The 13,538-nt window shown below is 47.3% G+C and overlaps 5 protein-coding genes across 5 annotated transcripts; 1 reads left to right on the top strand and 4 right to left on the bottom strand.

Moving 5' to 3' along the window:
• Window position 1: 1 nt before the first annotated feature.
• HD556DRAFT_246021 (uncharacterized protein) lies at window positions 2-1,459 on the bottom strand. Its single transcript, XM_041310004.1, has 8 exons — window positions 1,324-1,459; window positions 1,156-1,271; window positions 916-1,094; window positions 723-868; window positions 548-671; window positions 402-487; window positions 288-350; window positions 2-237 (listed from the first exon to the last, which is right to left on the bottom strand). Exons 1-8 carry the CDS (start codon window positions 1,406-1,408, stop codon window positions 158-160), a joined length of 879 nt encoding a protein of 292 aa, XP_041162815.1. The 5' UTR covers window positions 1,409-1,459; the 3' UTR covers window positions 2-157.
• Window positions 1,460-2,012: 553 nt separating this feature from the next.
• On the bottom strand, window positions 2,013-3,099 carry HD556DRAFT_1232926 (P-loop containing nucleoside triphosphate hydrolase protein; the record flags this gene model as incomplete). The annotated part of the gene is made up of 6 exons (XM_041297552.1): window positions 2,013-2,210; window positions 2,264-2,332; window positions 2,382-2,653; window positions 2,707-2,777; window positions 2,831-2,909; window positions 2,973-3,099. 6 exons carry the CDS (start codon window positions 3,097-3,099, stop codon window positions 2,013-2,015), a joined length of 816 nt encoding a protein of 271 aa, XP_041162814.1.
• Window positions 3,100-3,214: 115 nt separating this feature from the next.
• On the top strand, window positions 3,215-4,590 carry HD556DRAFT_245812 (uncharacterized protein). The gene is made up of 4 exons (XM_041310002.1): window positions 3,215-3,338; window positions 3,391-3,771; window positions 3,826-3,919; window positions 3,966-4,590. The coding sequence occupies exons 1-4, from the start codon at window positions 3,256-3,258 to the stop codon at window positions 4,386-4,388; spliced, it is 981 nt and encodes a 326-aa protein (XP_041162813.1). The 5' UTR covers window positions 3,215-3,255; the 3' UTR covers window positions 4,389-4,590.
• HD556DRAFT_245830 (methyltransferase domain-containing protein) lies at window positions 4,272-6,733 on the bottom strand. The gene is made up of 5 exons (XM_041310003.1): window positions 6,209-6,733; window positions 6,062-6,152; window positions 5,840-5,976; window positions 5,173-5,761; window positions 4,272-5,115 (listed from the first exon to the last, which is right to left on the bottom strand). Exons 1-5 carry the CDS (start codon window positions 6,461-6,463, stop codon window positions 4,460-4,462), a joined length of 1,728 nt encoding a protein of 575 aa, XP_041162812.1. The 5' UTR covers window positions 6,464-6,733; the 3' UTR covers window positions 4,272-4,459.
• Window positions 6,734-10,371: 3,638 nt separating this feature from the next.
• Window positions 10,372-12,960, bottom strand: HD556DRAFT_1355513 (uncharacterized protein). Its single transcript, XM_041302466.1, has 4 exons — window positions 12,797-12,960; window positions 12,556-12,624; window positions 11,318-12,479; window positions 10,372-11,262 (listed from the first exon to the last, which is right to left on the bottom strand). Exons 1-4 carry the CDS (start codon window positions 12,868-12,870, stop codon window positions 10,621-10,623), a joined length of 1,947 nt encoding a protein of 648 aa, XP_041162811.1. The 5' UTR covers window positions 12,871-12,960; the 3' UTR covers window positions 10,372-10,620.
• Window positions 12,961-13,538: the final 578 nt, after the last annotated feature.

The raw sequence follows: 13,538 nt of genomic DNA, 5'->3' as shown, positions 1-13,538 counted from the left end.
TCGGCCATGCGAAGATGAAGACGCTGAGGAATCTAAGAAGCTAAGAACGAATGTAGCTGTACGTTGTGACGATGTTGTATAATTGTGCAAATTGTAGTACAATGTGTGTGTTGTGTCCATCCTTATGCCACAAATGCAAACTCTATGAACAAATTCCTTACCTCCAATAGGTGTCTTCGTCACTCGGATTGTCGTACTGAAGATTGTCTTCCGCTTCAGAGCTTTCGTGAAATATATCTATGGGCAGATCTCAGACTAATTTTTGAATGAGGCTACGGAAAACGTACCACTTCCCTCACTGTCATCCGAATCATCCTCATCTGGATAGTCATTCTTGTAATATTCCTCAGCTGGGAAATGTCGTATCAGATGAAGGCTTTGATGCCAAACTACAGATATACCATTTGAGTCTTCGTCAGCATTATCTTCCTCCTCGGAATCCGAGTCACTAGAGTAAGGATCATCTAGTGAGGGAGGAAGGCCTTCACTACAAGCACAACAACATTTCAGCCAATGACATCATCGCGCATTAAGCTAGGTAACTTACAGCGTTCCAATATTAGCAACTGAATTCCATTCACTGAGGGTGCAAGGGCGCCTGTAGAACACGTCCCAAACATAGTCCTCCACTGGGGGAGCAGCTGAGAGAACTTGCGAGGGCTCGTCATTCACTGGGAACCATGGGCATGGGCATTCAATACATCACGAGAAGGAAAGCTTACTTCGCAAGTAATTTTGTAGCATGGGTAAGAAATTTTCCATGTCGGAGTCAAAGTTGGGAGACGCAGGCTTCGTATCAGCTGGAACGGCATCGTACATCCTGAAGTCACTTTGCAATTGAACATCTTTCGCAGATATGACCTTTGGACTATCCTAGGTTAGACGATCATCTGGCAACATCATGGGAAGACTCACGGACTGGTAGCAAACTTGGTATTTTCAGTAGATTCGCGTGTAGGAACGATTGTGTAGCGTCTTCCCTCATCAGCTAATTGTCGATGGCGTTGGGCCCCAGACAGGTTCGTGACATCCGCAGGTGCCGAGGGCTGGATGTTATGTTCATCGTGGCTTTGCGACAATTTCGATATTTGGTTCTGCAGGGATGATAGAACTCCTATGAAACGCGAACGCGACGAGTGTTAGAACGTAACTCACCTGTAGCGTCTCCTGCAGTTGCTTATCCTCCCAGACGGTCTTCTCAACGGTCTGAACAAACTGAAAAACATCGCGACCACCTTTTGACCTCTTTTTGCGAACCCGGGACTCGACGACTAATGTTACATAAGAACTTGACTTTGCGAACGGGTGGCACGAGTAACACACCAAGTGCGTCGAGCGGTTCATCCGTGCGTTTGCGCTTGATACGCACAATCGTGTACGGATGGTTATTTGACTGAGCATCCATCATGGTTCTAATGGATGAAAGCTTGGTGCTGTACGGCGCTTAATGCAACTGAGAGCAACAGCGATTATGTCATCGAAATGGAATTTCGGTTTATGTATTGTCGAGTTGTACTACATCATGTATGACAGAATAATTCAATCCATATAAGCCATAATGAAGCTTGGAGCTTAAGCTTGAAGTACTGCTGTCGCAAGATAAATAGTTCAGAGTAATTTCCAAAAAAAAGTTTGCAAACCTCGCAGGACTCGGCAGGAGCCAGGCTGTCACGGTAGCAGCACTTTAAAGCTTAAACTCGAAGTACTACTATATTTGTAGAAGGCCGGTGAAGTGGTCCTTTGTGATATGACATGGACAAACCGCAGCTCTATGCAGCCAGAGACGAGTAACATCGTTGGAGTGGTATGTTCCAGGAGGATCAGACAACATGACCTGAAAATCCACTCTTGTATAGAGTGCCTACCTGGCACTTCGAAAGAAATTCAACGGTGTCATGTTTAACACCGCGATACAGTACAAATGCAGCCGCTTACAGTTCTTTATAGCATTCGTTTTATCACCTCCTCACCCGTCATATCACAATTCTTTCAAGCGTTCTTTTATTGCCCTCTCACTCATTATCGCCCACTGCACCTTGTATGCCGGGTTCGCCAGCTGTTCGCCAAGCGCCTAAGATAAGTTCCACGATGTCGTCGACGCCTTTGTCGTTCTTTATGCTCGTGAAGATAGTTGGGCCGTCTCCACGCATGAGTTTCGAATCACGTCTCATCACATCAAGAGATGCGTCAACATATTGCGCGATGTCGATCTTGAACCTCTGCAGTGAGGAGATATGATATTTGAATGAATTTTTTGACTAACCTTGTTGATTACCAAAAGGTCAGATTGCGAAATTCCTGGTCCACCTTTACGGGGAATCTTGTCTCCTCCCTGGAAATGCACATGAGACAGAACTTCATCGAGAGTCTGACAGACATACCGCCACGTCTATTACATATATGATGTAGTCAGCTAATTCCCGGGAATAATTGGCAGCTAAGTTATCTCCTCCACTTTCCACAAAAAGGAGTTGGCAGCCAAACTTCGCTTGAAGTGTCTCCAGAGCACCCATGTTCGCACTAATATCCTCGCGGATTGCCGCATGAGGACAGCCACCAGTCTCAATGGCTAGGATACGAGGCGTTGGGAGTGCCTTATTCTTGATAAGGAATTCTTGGTCTTCGCGAGTGAAAATGTCGTTCGTCACAGTAGCTGAGTGTATTGAAGTTTCACAAAATGCAGAAGATCATAATATATTTTCTCACCGATGTTATATTTACTACGAAGCTTCTTGCATAACGCAAGGGTTAAGGCTGTTTTACCGGAACCAACAGGGCTGTATGGGGTGATCGCTGTAGGTACATAGGTATCGTAAGCTTGTCGACTTACCCACCAATTCCGATAGTAAAGCCTCTTTCTTGGAAGTTTCGTAGAGAGTAGTCTGGAAGATCCCGCTCCGAGAATTTACCTAAAAGAAAGTGAATATAACAAAATTACTGGTATTGACCATACGCTCGATGACGAAACTAACCTGGGTGATCTAGGTGCTCGTGTGTATGTCCGTGGTCGCCATGATCGTGAGTGTGAGGTACACCACCAGGTTCGTGCGAGTGAGCTTGACTTGACTGGTTTAGATTGTTGATGAATTGAACACTCATAATCAATGTTAAACTAGTGATAATGCAATGATCAGCGTTTCAAACTCAATATTAATGATAAGTAGTAGCGGAGTCTGCCGGCGGGTGCTGTAGTAGTAGCCCATCCGCGGTTTGTATAAAACATCAAAAGCATTACTGAGTACTGAGTCGTGCCACATGAAGCGCGCATCACGGGCCCTGGTAACTTACTCTAGCTCAGAAGATGATGCTCCAGCCGATGCTCCAGAGAGAAAGAAGAAGTTGACCATTTCATCATCTCTCTTTGCCACATGCTGCTCAATGTACGCACAGGAAACTACCGTCGCTTGCATCATCCTTCATCGTACCAGTACCTGTCGATAATCCTGCTCTTCATCAGGGACGAGTTCGTGCAACCCCACACGTAGAAGGCCAATATGCCGCATATGTTTACATTCCCCTCGCCGTGCACCCTGGAACTGCATTGTACTCGTTGATCGATGAAGTACTGGACATCGTCAAGGAAATGGTCCCGGCCGCTCATGCCATAGGAGAAATTGTCTCATGTAGTAGCAATACTAGTGGCTTGGTAGTCGATAGCTCTCGCAGGGTGCGGGAGCTGCACTTGTCATTGACTCGACCGATATTTCTTCGCGCCCATCAAAGAGAAGGATTCAAACGAGCCATAAAGCTGATTGCTTCGCGCCGAACCCCGTACGCCACATGTACAATCCATTGAATACTTGCAGTTTCTTATCGTTTGCGAAGTTTTCAGGCTTCATTTGCAACGTTTTCCGAACTTGAAAACGATGAACGAACGAGGGCGTTCCTTTCCCTCGAGGTAGGAGCCGGTCATAATGAAGTTCGTCCCAGTGACATCAACGTGATTCCAAACTGACTTGTTGTAGCTGAGGGATTTGCTATCCGCACTGTCGCCGACCCTTCAATCATTGCGTCAACGAGATTTCTACAGCCAACCACGGTTCCACGTTTCAATAGCATGGGTTCTTCTGGACCCGAATACATCAGTGAACGGTGACACCGACACCAAAAGACATTCTCGCGTTTATGAAGGGGTCACAATAGTGGAAGGCACATCGGACAACGACTTAACCAGTAACGGGGACATCGGGGAATCTAATAAACAATTTCAGGCCAAATGTTTTCCGCGTGTTCCGCACTTTCCATCTGAGCTAATCCCGACGCTAAACCAGCGATTCGGTGCTAGAGTCTCATCCGCCCACATCGGAGGGTTCGATGCGGATACCATTGTAGTGAAGATCGGAAAAGATATATTTTCATGGCCATTTCAAGGCTCTCACGTCAATTGAATCGATCCATAACATACGTTCAACTGTGATGTACAGAAAAGAAAGGTGTCGTCTGACTGGCTCAAGCAATGTTAAATCATATTGGGCCATTCACAAGGCTTGATAACAATAGCTACGTTCCTTCCACTTCCTGTTGCCTGGTCAAACAGGTTTACCAGTTCAACGTCCATTGGGCTTGATTCCTGTGTTTCACTACTTCGACTCAACTCTTCCCGAATCCATTCATGCCTATCAAGGAGGATGAGGGATTCTATCAGAGGTCCCATGATGCACCTTAACACGTGCAATACCGACAAAGCGCTTTCCAACTGCATTCGTCTATGCTTGTCATGAATATAAACGGGAAGCTGTGTTGCAATCTGGTCGAGTCGAACGCCAATCTTCGAAGTTGCACGATCCAGAAATGTTTCCCAGTCCTTGTATGCAGCATCAGGGAGCTTTCCCAACCGCCTATTTTCCTGTGTTTGACCTACGCCGCGGAGCTCTTCGACATCATATGATGAAGAGGTTGCAGTATGATTTGCGGAGGCTTCTAGTGCACCAATTTTTTGAAGGACAGGCTGAAGGAGGGCTCGAAAAACGACCTTCCGTATTGCCAGAGATGTTTCACGGGCAGACGTTTCATTACGGAGCCATTGAGATGGTATCTGTGCAGCCAAATGGCGAGAGGCAAGGGGAAGTGTTGCTACTGGGACTCGCTCACGCAGCGACCGTGACAGCGGAAAATCTACCAGTGCAGTTGTAGCAAACCTCGCCTAAACCAGCCATAAAAACCGATGCTCACCCTCAGACACCATCAGGTTGTAACAGCATCCTACTACGACGAGTGCCTGTGCCGTCCAAATGCGAATACCGGGGGCTGAGGGTCTACGGTAATTAGACAAGAACACGCGAAGGACATCAGGCGTGAGTGATCCACAGGCGTGAAGGGCAACCATCATCACAGGGACAGGCTTCTCCTCAGGTGTGCGTCGCTCAGTCCTATCGACAAGTAAATCTCCGATCATATTAGTACAACCAGCGATTTGGTTGTCTTCACCGGAGAGAAGCCAATCATGAATTGACGATTCAAGTGTACGGGGATTGATGCAGATTGTCTGATGGGTAAGAGAACCCGTACGGCTGTGTATTATGTTTTTGCTGGCAGTGGAAGCCGAAGGCACAGAGGTTGCCACGTGTGATTGGAAAAGGGGATCGTTGTAATGATGCTGCGAGTCGGGCAAGCTCTGGGCGTCCTTTCCCCTTTTAAACTGCTTCTGCCTTCTTGCCGCTTCTTTTGCTTTCCAGCGCTCAGCCCCAGAGGTCTGGATTTCATTGGAATCAAGAGCCAGCACATGGAAACCTAAATTCTGAAGCGCACGAGACAGATATCCCTGAAAATAAAACCATTTATTATTGGGCAAAGCATTCCTGTAACTTTTAAGATGGAAAATAAGCACAAAAATACTAACTTGTCCTGAACCCACATCAACAACATGATTTAGTGTATCCGTAGAACCTGGGCATAAAAGTTGGTCGATGTATCCTGACATCCTGGAGACCTCGTGCTCTTTTTTTGGTGACATGCCATACGATCGATGAGCATTTCCTGGACATAGAAAGCATTACGATGAGTCAATAAGTGAGAAAGCTGTTCAGAGCGCCTGATCATAGGTCTCTGAATTGTGACTAACCCGACTCGGAGGTGTTCCCGATGGAAATACGATCTCTACTCAACTGGACGCGGACAGTGTCATCGATGAGCACTTTCAAATCGGGCGGGATCTATCGCAAGATGAGCATGCTGTCTGCACGCGCCGATCATCACAAAGCAAGCCCACTGAAGATTTATTACTCGGGACTTGGTTCCCCGTCCGCTGGTCATCTGGCGTCGCAGAATAGTAATGGAGAATCGACATCCACCTTGGGAAGTACGGTGTGTTTTCATCATCTATTGATGTAGCCCATTCCCACCAACCCTTCCAATTTCCAGGAAGCTGAAAGCCAGAAGCTGCCAGGTCGTTCGGATGGATCGAGAGAAGCTCGGAAGCCAGAGGAGAACATAGCTGCTGATATATCGGTTCGAGTTTCGACATTAATTCAGTGGATTGGCGAAGAAGACTGCAGCATCAAGTTGATTCAAATAAGTCACGGCGAAGCTTCAATCGGGATTGTAAAGGAACGTGAGAGACGTTTTCTAAATATGAACATATAAGCTTTAAGCCCCGCGTTTTACCACTGAGAGCCCCATGTCAGTTACAACTTGTAATTAAGCTCAGGTATCCTCCTCTCAAGTCATGTCTTGAAAGACATAATACACTTGCTCATCAGGCAATACCTCCTTGCACATGCTTCGCGGCCTATTCTGCTCCGTCGCTACCTTTTGGTAATCTCGCGGAGATGCTATGCCATCAAGGAAACCACGATCTCCTTCAAGCTAACTGGGAGGCTCGGTATGGTACAACTTATGGTCATAGAATGTCTTTGAAGACCTCGGCTGTTGGAGACCGACCTGACTGTTATCGCTTACATACCGGAGAAGTCTGACATTTACCATAAACCCGACTTCGTTTGCGACAACCTGGCCAGTATGAGTGCCGACGAATTCGGAGTGCTGATAGTGACGCTTCAAGGGGCCAACACAAATCACAGGGTCAGGCTTGTTCATCACGCTTAGTAAAATTGTAGTCACTTACAGGATTGAAATCACAGCGGAGAATATCGGTCAGTCATGATATCATCCGACACCAGTGCGTCAATGTTGGCTGCAGCGTGGTTATGGTCCGCCCGGGGCCTCCACGTTCCCTTTACGCGGAAAAAGTTTTCTCCCGTTCGATGAAACCTTGAATGTGCACTGCAAAAAAAATTACTGGTTATGTTCACACTGCTTCCGTTATTTTAGGCTCCGGCATTCACGGCTGCGTATATTAAAACTCTCTATCCAGTGTTTTCGGACAGAGCGGATCAGGCAAGATCATAGCCCACTGCCGATCTAAGTACGTCTTTGCAGCTGCAGGATATTTCGATTCAGGCCGTCCAAGAGCATGGTCCGCAATCCATGAATGGCATTGTCTGGTTATAAAAAGCAACTTGGACGTCATTGAACTTGCTGGTAGTTTTTTGTAGACTTGTTATATTCATGAAGTATTGAACATTACCCTTACAGGGTTTGGGCACCATGGCAATCCAACGCCTCAGCAGGGGCAAACGACAAATTAGCCAATGCCTACTATGTAATCTTCACTGCTGCACGGCAACTAGCGCTTAGACCTATATTCGAGACTTGGATACCCCTGCTAAGACTATTTGTGAGCGAGTTATCTCTTCCGCTACTAACGAATCTTGCCCTGTGGCGGAGTCGTTAATCAGCGGCGTCGCACATATGCACGTGCATCTCAATTGCATTGCGCTATAGCTTATCGCCTTTAGGACGTTTTTACGAAAAGGAATGTTCCAAGACAAAGGGACCTCCTGACCGTTCTTGGTATGTTTCAGCAATTTACCGCCAATGCAGTGGCCTCCAATCCCGAAGCCTCCGATTCTCAGCACATGAGCACAGACTAAATTTTCTGTCAGATTTTGACTTTTCTGATCGCAGGCTATGAAACAACGTGCTCCGCACTGACATAGTGCCTGTATACTCGGGCCAAATCTCCAGACAGACAGAGAGCGCTTCGCAAGGCTCTTTGAATAGTTCTTATCAATTCGCCGAGTCTTGACGATAATGGTGGGAACATACAGTATCTCGACTGGGTTTTTTGCGAGACATTCAGATTGCATTGCCTCAGTAACCTGGATAATGAGAGTTGCGACCAAGGATGACCAAATATCAGCGGTGAAAACCTTTCTCGACAGGAGTGGGGAGTCCAGATTTTCTATCAAGATTAGAAAGCATTATTATCACCATACCTATTCAGGCCATCAACAAGAAGGACGCGTGGAGCGAAAACGCTCACTCTTCCAGGCACGTTCCCTCGCATTCCATCTTATTTTGCCTGACAGCGCATCGAGACAGGCCTGAATATTGAACGATGGCAGAACCTTCCTGAGCAAGTTAAAGAAATCCAAGGACTTTATTCTGACATGCTTACGTTCCTGAATGAGAGTCATGGAGGCATCGGCTTCATTCAGGTTTGCCATCGCAAAGTAGGTGCCTTCTGCTTTCTTAGTGTGAGGCGGACCGCTACTCACTGCGGGCCTTGCACTTTGCTTTCCCATGAACACGCGGTCACATACTAGTTCTCCTATGTGTTATCGCGCACGCGAACTTGTCCCGTCAGGTACGGTCATAAGATAGATGGATTACTGATCGAATTATTCCGCCGTATCATTCTGTTTGTAGAGTTGCAAGTTGGTTTGATATTTTTGGCTCCCTAGGATCAAGACATTCCTGTTCTCGTGAGCTTGGATTTCTATAGACGCTCCAATGGCCGTTGAGAGGCGTTCAAGTAAGTGTCCGCTCTTGCATTTTATTTTATATTTTGTGGCATCAGATTATTGTCATTTGGGTGCCCATGCTGGACACTTCCCGTCATTCATGCCGCGCTCTGGCAGTTTCCGTCTGTTTCTTTTAATTCCCTCGGGTAAAAATGATCGAAGATATTCCCCGCCACCCTATTCTGTTGATTTTGTCAAATTTTCCCTTCGCTTCTTTGTTTTTGATTCCTGCGGTATGACACACGCTGCAGCTATTTCTCTCGTGCAGTGTCGTCCTTCTCGCTGTGGTAAAATCAGAGGCCATGTTCTGGAAGCTACACGTCATTTATCCCGCATCGAAGGATGACATTGATCTTGTCACTGCGCGCGTATCAAGTACGGCATCGTGAATTCACGCCAGGGTTGCTGGAAGTACCCACCACCACCTATTTCGCCAGGTTCGTACCCTCTCGAGGATTTTTGACACCAATTTTCGGCGGCCAGTTCACGCATGAGAGACCAACGGCAAGACATGTCGTATGCGCTTCGCCTGATTGTCGTTCTCGACCTTTTAAGCGAAGGATGGGAGAGGTGCCTTGCCACTTATCTATATGTTTTTTTGGGCAATCTTTGGGTGTGTTTTTGAAATACTATTATTCCTCATTGTTTTTTGGCGTGATCTTCCCCTTTCCATTCTCGATAGCTGTGCAATCAATATACCAATAGTACGTACGGTGCGGTGCATTTTCTCCGCACAAATGAACTAAAGTCAGATATGAAGGCTAAAGTAACGCCACACCGTTCCTGCACTTACATCACATTGTTGTACTGAATCGAGCGCGGAGTGGAGTTCCTGAAGCGCCTTGAATGGGATAAATGGGGGCGATGCGTAGCCATCCCAACGGGGCGGTGGCCGTTTTCAGGAGCTTTCGCCCCTCACGTGAGCATGTACACGCTCTCGTCCTAAAAGTGATAAAGTTAAAGCGCTTGGCGCCGTAACGAAGGAGTCAACGGATCGAAGGAGGTGCACAAATGGTGATCTGGGCCCTCCGCACTGTCGCCCATTTCTCACCAGTGTACCGCGACCGTGTCGTACATATGAGGACAGTCCTTTTGCGGTTAGCTTCGGTTAGGTCATGATGATCGGCGATGAGTCGACTCCAGCGGTCGAGCTTGCGGATTGATCCACGGCATCTTCTGCAAACTTTCGGAACGTATTTTCCCCAGCAGGTAAAATGAAGTTGGTGTCCTGAGTTAGCAAATCGCTAGCCCTTAGCGCCGAATGATGGTGATCCCGAACGTTCCAACTCAATCGCACACTGCCATCAGACGGTCCGGAACCTACCCGGAATGGGGAAATATCACATCCCGAGGTGTTAATATCAAATAATGCAGGTAACGGTCTGATTACTTTAGGACTTCGCAGTACCCAGATTTCATTATGAAAAAGGGAGATCCGGGCTCAGCATAAGAAGCAGCGCGCTGAGAGATAGAACCCCAGAACACAGGAATCAAGAATCAAATCGGCTGCAAGCGGGCAGACACGAGAGGTTCCGCAGGATCATGTGCAACACCGCAGTGGGAGAAATATGTCGCAACAGACTGGGCCCGAACCCGGTGAACAAAAATTTAATTGTTTTATTGGGATGTGCAATTTTAGTGGCCAACGAAGAACACTTGGCAAAGGCTGGAGTGTGTGATCTCAAGAAGTTGATACGAGTAGTACAATGATTAGGTTGCTTTAGGTAGTCAGTAATAATAATATTGTTACACGAACGTTGTTTTTCGATAAAACAAAGGCATCCACATAGGATTCAATGTTGTTACAGCGTCGTGGTCACTGTGGAGCTGAATAAGCAGGCCCAGCATTTACAGATGGATGCAATGGTCCTTCGCTATAGTAGGAATGCGACTGCGAATCCGCCGAGTGGGCGGGCAACCTCGGCGAGCTCTGGGATGGGCTTGAAATGAAGCCAGGAGACAACGACGAATGATGATGCTGTGCAGAATACAACGAAGATTGATTGTGCATGTTGTGAGACCCAAAAGGGTTGGGTGGAAGGGAGGGGGGTGCGGACATCGGAACGCCTGATGGAAGATAGCCGGACTGCCCTCCACTCCCAGAGTGATGGTTGTGTCCAAGATTGTAAGTGGACAGCCCAAGTCTATTCTGGGAGTAGTCTAGACTGCCGCCGCCGCCGCCACCACCACCAGTGTAGTGAGCTGGGCGTGCGAGAAGTTGTCGGCCACTTCCGCCGAATTCTGCAGACGCTGAGTTCTGGTGGCCGTGGCCTCCTTGCAGCGACTGGAGAGACATGGGGTGATACAACTGCAGACTTTCTGCAGGCAGTGAAGCACGACGCGCAACCGGATCTAAGAGTGAGGAAGCGGGCACAGTGCGAGTGGAAGAGGGATATGGGGCAGAGGTGGTAGGTCCCTGTGCTGCTCGGTGGGCGGGAGCTAAAATCCTGCGGCGAGCCTGCGAGTTATGTTAATTAATTGAATGACGAGGAGGATAGGTAGAAAATGCGGACATTAATCATCCAATTGGACACTTGGCTCATGCTCAATCCAGTGGCATGGCAAAGCTGCTTTTTCTCCTCCTCGCTTGGGTATGGATGATCTGAGTGACGATGCAACCAGGCCTTGAGATAATCTGTGGTTTCCTTGGGCAACTTGCCCCTCTTCCGCATGGGGCGTTCAGCTAATGTAGATGGAGCAGACGGAGGGGAGTGAGATGTAGGAGAGGAGGTTGTTGCCGGGACTGGTGCTGCGGAGGGTACTGGACTGTTCGTCGTATTTAATGACGGACTGTTTGAGGAAAATGCATAATCCTGATTAGAAAAATTCCAGTCGTCCTTAGGTTGAGCTGAGGAGGGGTAGAGTCTACGATCCTGTTGGTGAGGAAGACGTGGAGTAGCGGAAAACATCTGGGAAGTGCTAAAGGAGGACTGTCTGACGTTGTCGTCGTACTTATTGAGGGTGTTTGGTAACTGGCCTGTCGAGCTTGGGCGAACAATACCAGAGGGGGAGTCGTTCCAACTGTCGGATTCTATGTATCCTGAAGCAGGGACGCCCTGAGGTTTGATGTCAGGGGTGAGGGGCGATGTGAAAGTGGAAGAGGGAAAATGGGAACTGGGGGTAGTTGTACTGGAAAGGGCTGTATTTAGGTATGAGGGGGAGTCTCCGTAGGAGTAATTGAGATGTGTGTCAGCAGTCAAGCGAGGACGGCTAGAAGATTTATCTTGGAACTCAGAGGTATCGGAAGGAGGTGGGAAATGGTATGAACCGAGACTGGACTGGTTAGAGGACGCGTGCGATGCGCGACGGAGATGAGTGGGAGGGTATGGAGCGGATCGGTAGCGAGGATTTGAGTCTTGTGAAAGGGCAGGTAAGGAAGCACGACGAAAGGGATCCTCAAAGGTAGTAAATATGGAAGGTAATTGTACCTTTGAATTGTCGAGACCAGTCTCTAATGCCTTGTCGTCTTGTTGAGGACTATGATGAGTAGAGTCAAAGTGCCAGGAAGACTGGTTGTCTGAGGAGAAGGAAGGACGGGTTCTGAGGGGTTGTGGGGAACTAGAGGGAGACAAGGGACGCTTTTCAGGGCGAGAGGCTGCACTGCTCTCTGTCTCTGCCGAGACGGTAGAGCTTGACATTCGACGAGTAGGATAATCAAAGTCGGAGTCTGTGGGACTAAAGTAAATATAATAAACGAGACAAGTCAGATATGGGGATCGGGAGGCGGCAAGACAAGGCACGAATAACCCACAGGATAGCCGGAGAGGCACAGTTTGATAAATCGTCCGAGAAGGGAACAGGGTCGACTTTTGGACCAAGTCTGAAGATGGGGGTCAACTGTGCAGCTCTTTGATGTGATGATGATGATGAGAGAGGAAAGAAAGATTGTAAAACAATATTTGACAAGACATGATCTTGACATATGACAGTCGGATTATGAAATCTTGATTGGAATAGAAATTAAAAAAAACTGGATTGAAATTGATACTCACTGTAAGGATAATTGTAACTGAGCGACGTTGTAAGAGCTGATAGCGAGGGGAGAACTTGACTGTTGCTCAATCATTTGTAGAGGACGAGGGTGTAATGGGAGGAATGGTAGTAGATAGATTGATGGACGGGATTTTAAATAAAGAAAGGGAAAGGAAATCCGAGTCGGGAAAAGAAAGAAAAATGAAATTATTAAAGCTGGAATAAGCTATGAAAAAAACCCGAAAGACAACCTTCGAGGCACCCCTCATGGGAAATTGAACCCTTTCCTCCACAGCCGATACTCAATCCCGACATCAGCGCGTCATCGTCACATAACACTTTCAGCGCGCGGCGAACGCTTGTCGGTAGCGAATAGCATCTACTTCGGCAAATCACATCAGCGGCCCTTTGCCCGAGCGTCTATATAAGTGTAATCGGGGTGGTATACACCCCCGAGTTTATTTGATTTTAATGTGGTAGAAATTGTAAATTGAGTACTAAAGATGAATTGTTGTTGGGGTAAAAAAAGATGGGCTGTGCAAATTAATCAACCCAATTAGAATACTTCTTTTTCATAAAAATTGGTTTTTTTTTTTGCCCACAGGTTAGCATGCGAATACCTCCTCGGTCCCGTTTTCTCAGTTTCAAACGATTTTTTTCAGATTGGAAAGTCTTTGATCTCACGAGTTGTGTCCTGTCAAGTTGTAAGTTCTCGACACGGTACCGTAATAAAAAAATACTCACGACCGAGTCGTAACCAAA

Source organism: Suillus plorans (assembly GCF_016647745.1).
Source record: "Suillus plorans strain S12 chromosome Unknown HD556scaffold_15, whole genome shotgun sequence".
Classification (NCBI taxonomy): Eukaryota; Fungi; Basidiomycota; class Agaricomycetes; order Boletales; family Suillaceae; genus Suillus; species Suillus plorans.
The sequence above is the reverse complement of the archived record's forward strand: the minus strand, read 5'-3'. Positions and strand labels throughout refer to the sequence as shown.

Coding starts and splice junctions, on each gene's coding strand:
- HD556DRAFT_246021 (XM_041310004.1), bottom strand. CDS start 1,408: ATGATGGATGCTCAGTCAAATAACCATCCGTACACGATTGTGCGTATC. Junction 1,095..1,155: donor AACTGCAGGAGACGCTACAG/GTGAGTTACGTT, acceptor TCATCCCTGCAG/AACCAAATATCGAAATTGTC. Junction 869..915: donor ACCAAGTTTGCTACCAGTCC/GTGAGTCTTCCC, acceptor AACCTAGGATAG/TCCAAAGGTCATATCTGCGA.
- HD556DRAFT_245812 (XM_041310002.1), top strand. CDS start 3,256: ATGAAGCGCGCATCACGGGCCCTGGTAACTTACTCTAGCTCAGAAGAT. Junction 3,339..3,390: donor GCTCCAGAGAGAAAGAAGAA/GTTGACCATTTC, acceptor ATGTACGCACAG/GAAACTACCGTCGCTTGCAT. Junction 3,772..3,825: donor ATTGCTTCGCGCCGAACCCC/GTACGCCACATG, acceptor TCGTTTGCGAAG/TTTTCAGGCTTCATTTGCAA.
- HD556DRAFT_245830 (XM_041310003.1), bottom strand. CDS start 6,463: ATGTCGAAACTCGAACCGATATATCAGCAGCTATGTTCTCCTCTGGCT. Junction 6,153..6,208: donor TCCCGAGTAATAAATCTTCA/GTGGGCTTGCTT, acceptor ATCTTGCGATAG/ATCCCGCCCGATTTGAAAGT. Junction 5,977..6,061: donor CGGGAACACCTCCGAGTCGG/GTTAGTCACAAT, acceptor TTCTATGTCCAG/GAAATGCTCATCGATCGTAT.
- HD556DRAFT_1355513 (XM_041302466.1), bottom strand. CDS start 12,870: ATGATTGAGCAACAGTCAAGTTCTCCCCTCGCTATCAGCTCTTACAAC. Junction 12,480..12,555: donor TGTGCCTCTCCGGCTATCCT/GTGGGTTATTCG, acceptor TATTTACTTTAG/TCCCACAGACTCCGACTTTG. Junction 11,263..11,317: donor TGTCCAATTGGATGATTAAT/GTCCGCATTTTC, acceptor CATAACTCGCAG/GCTCGCCGCAGGATTTTAGC.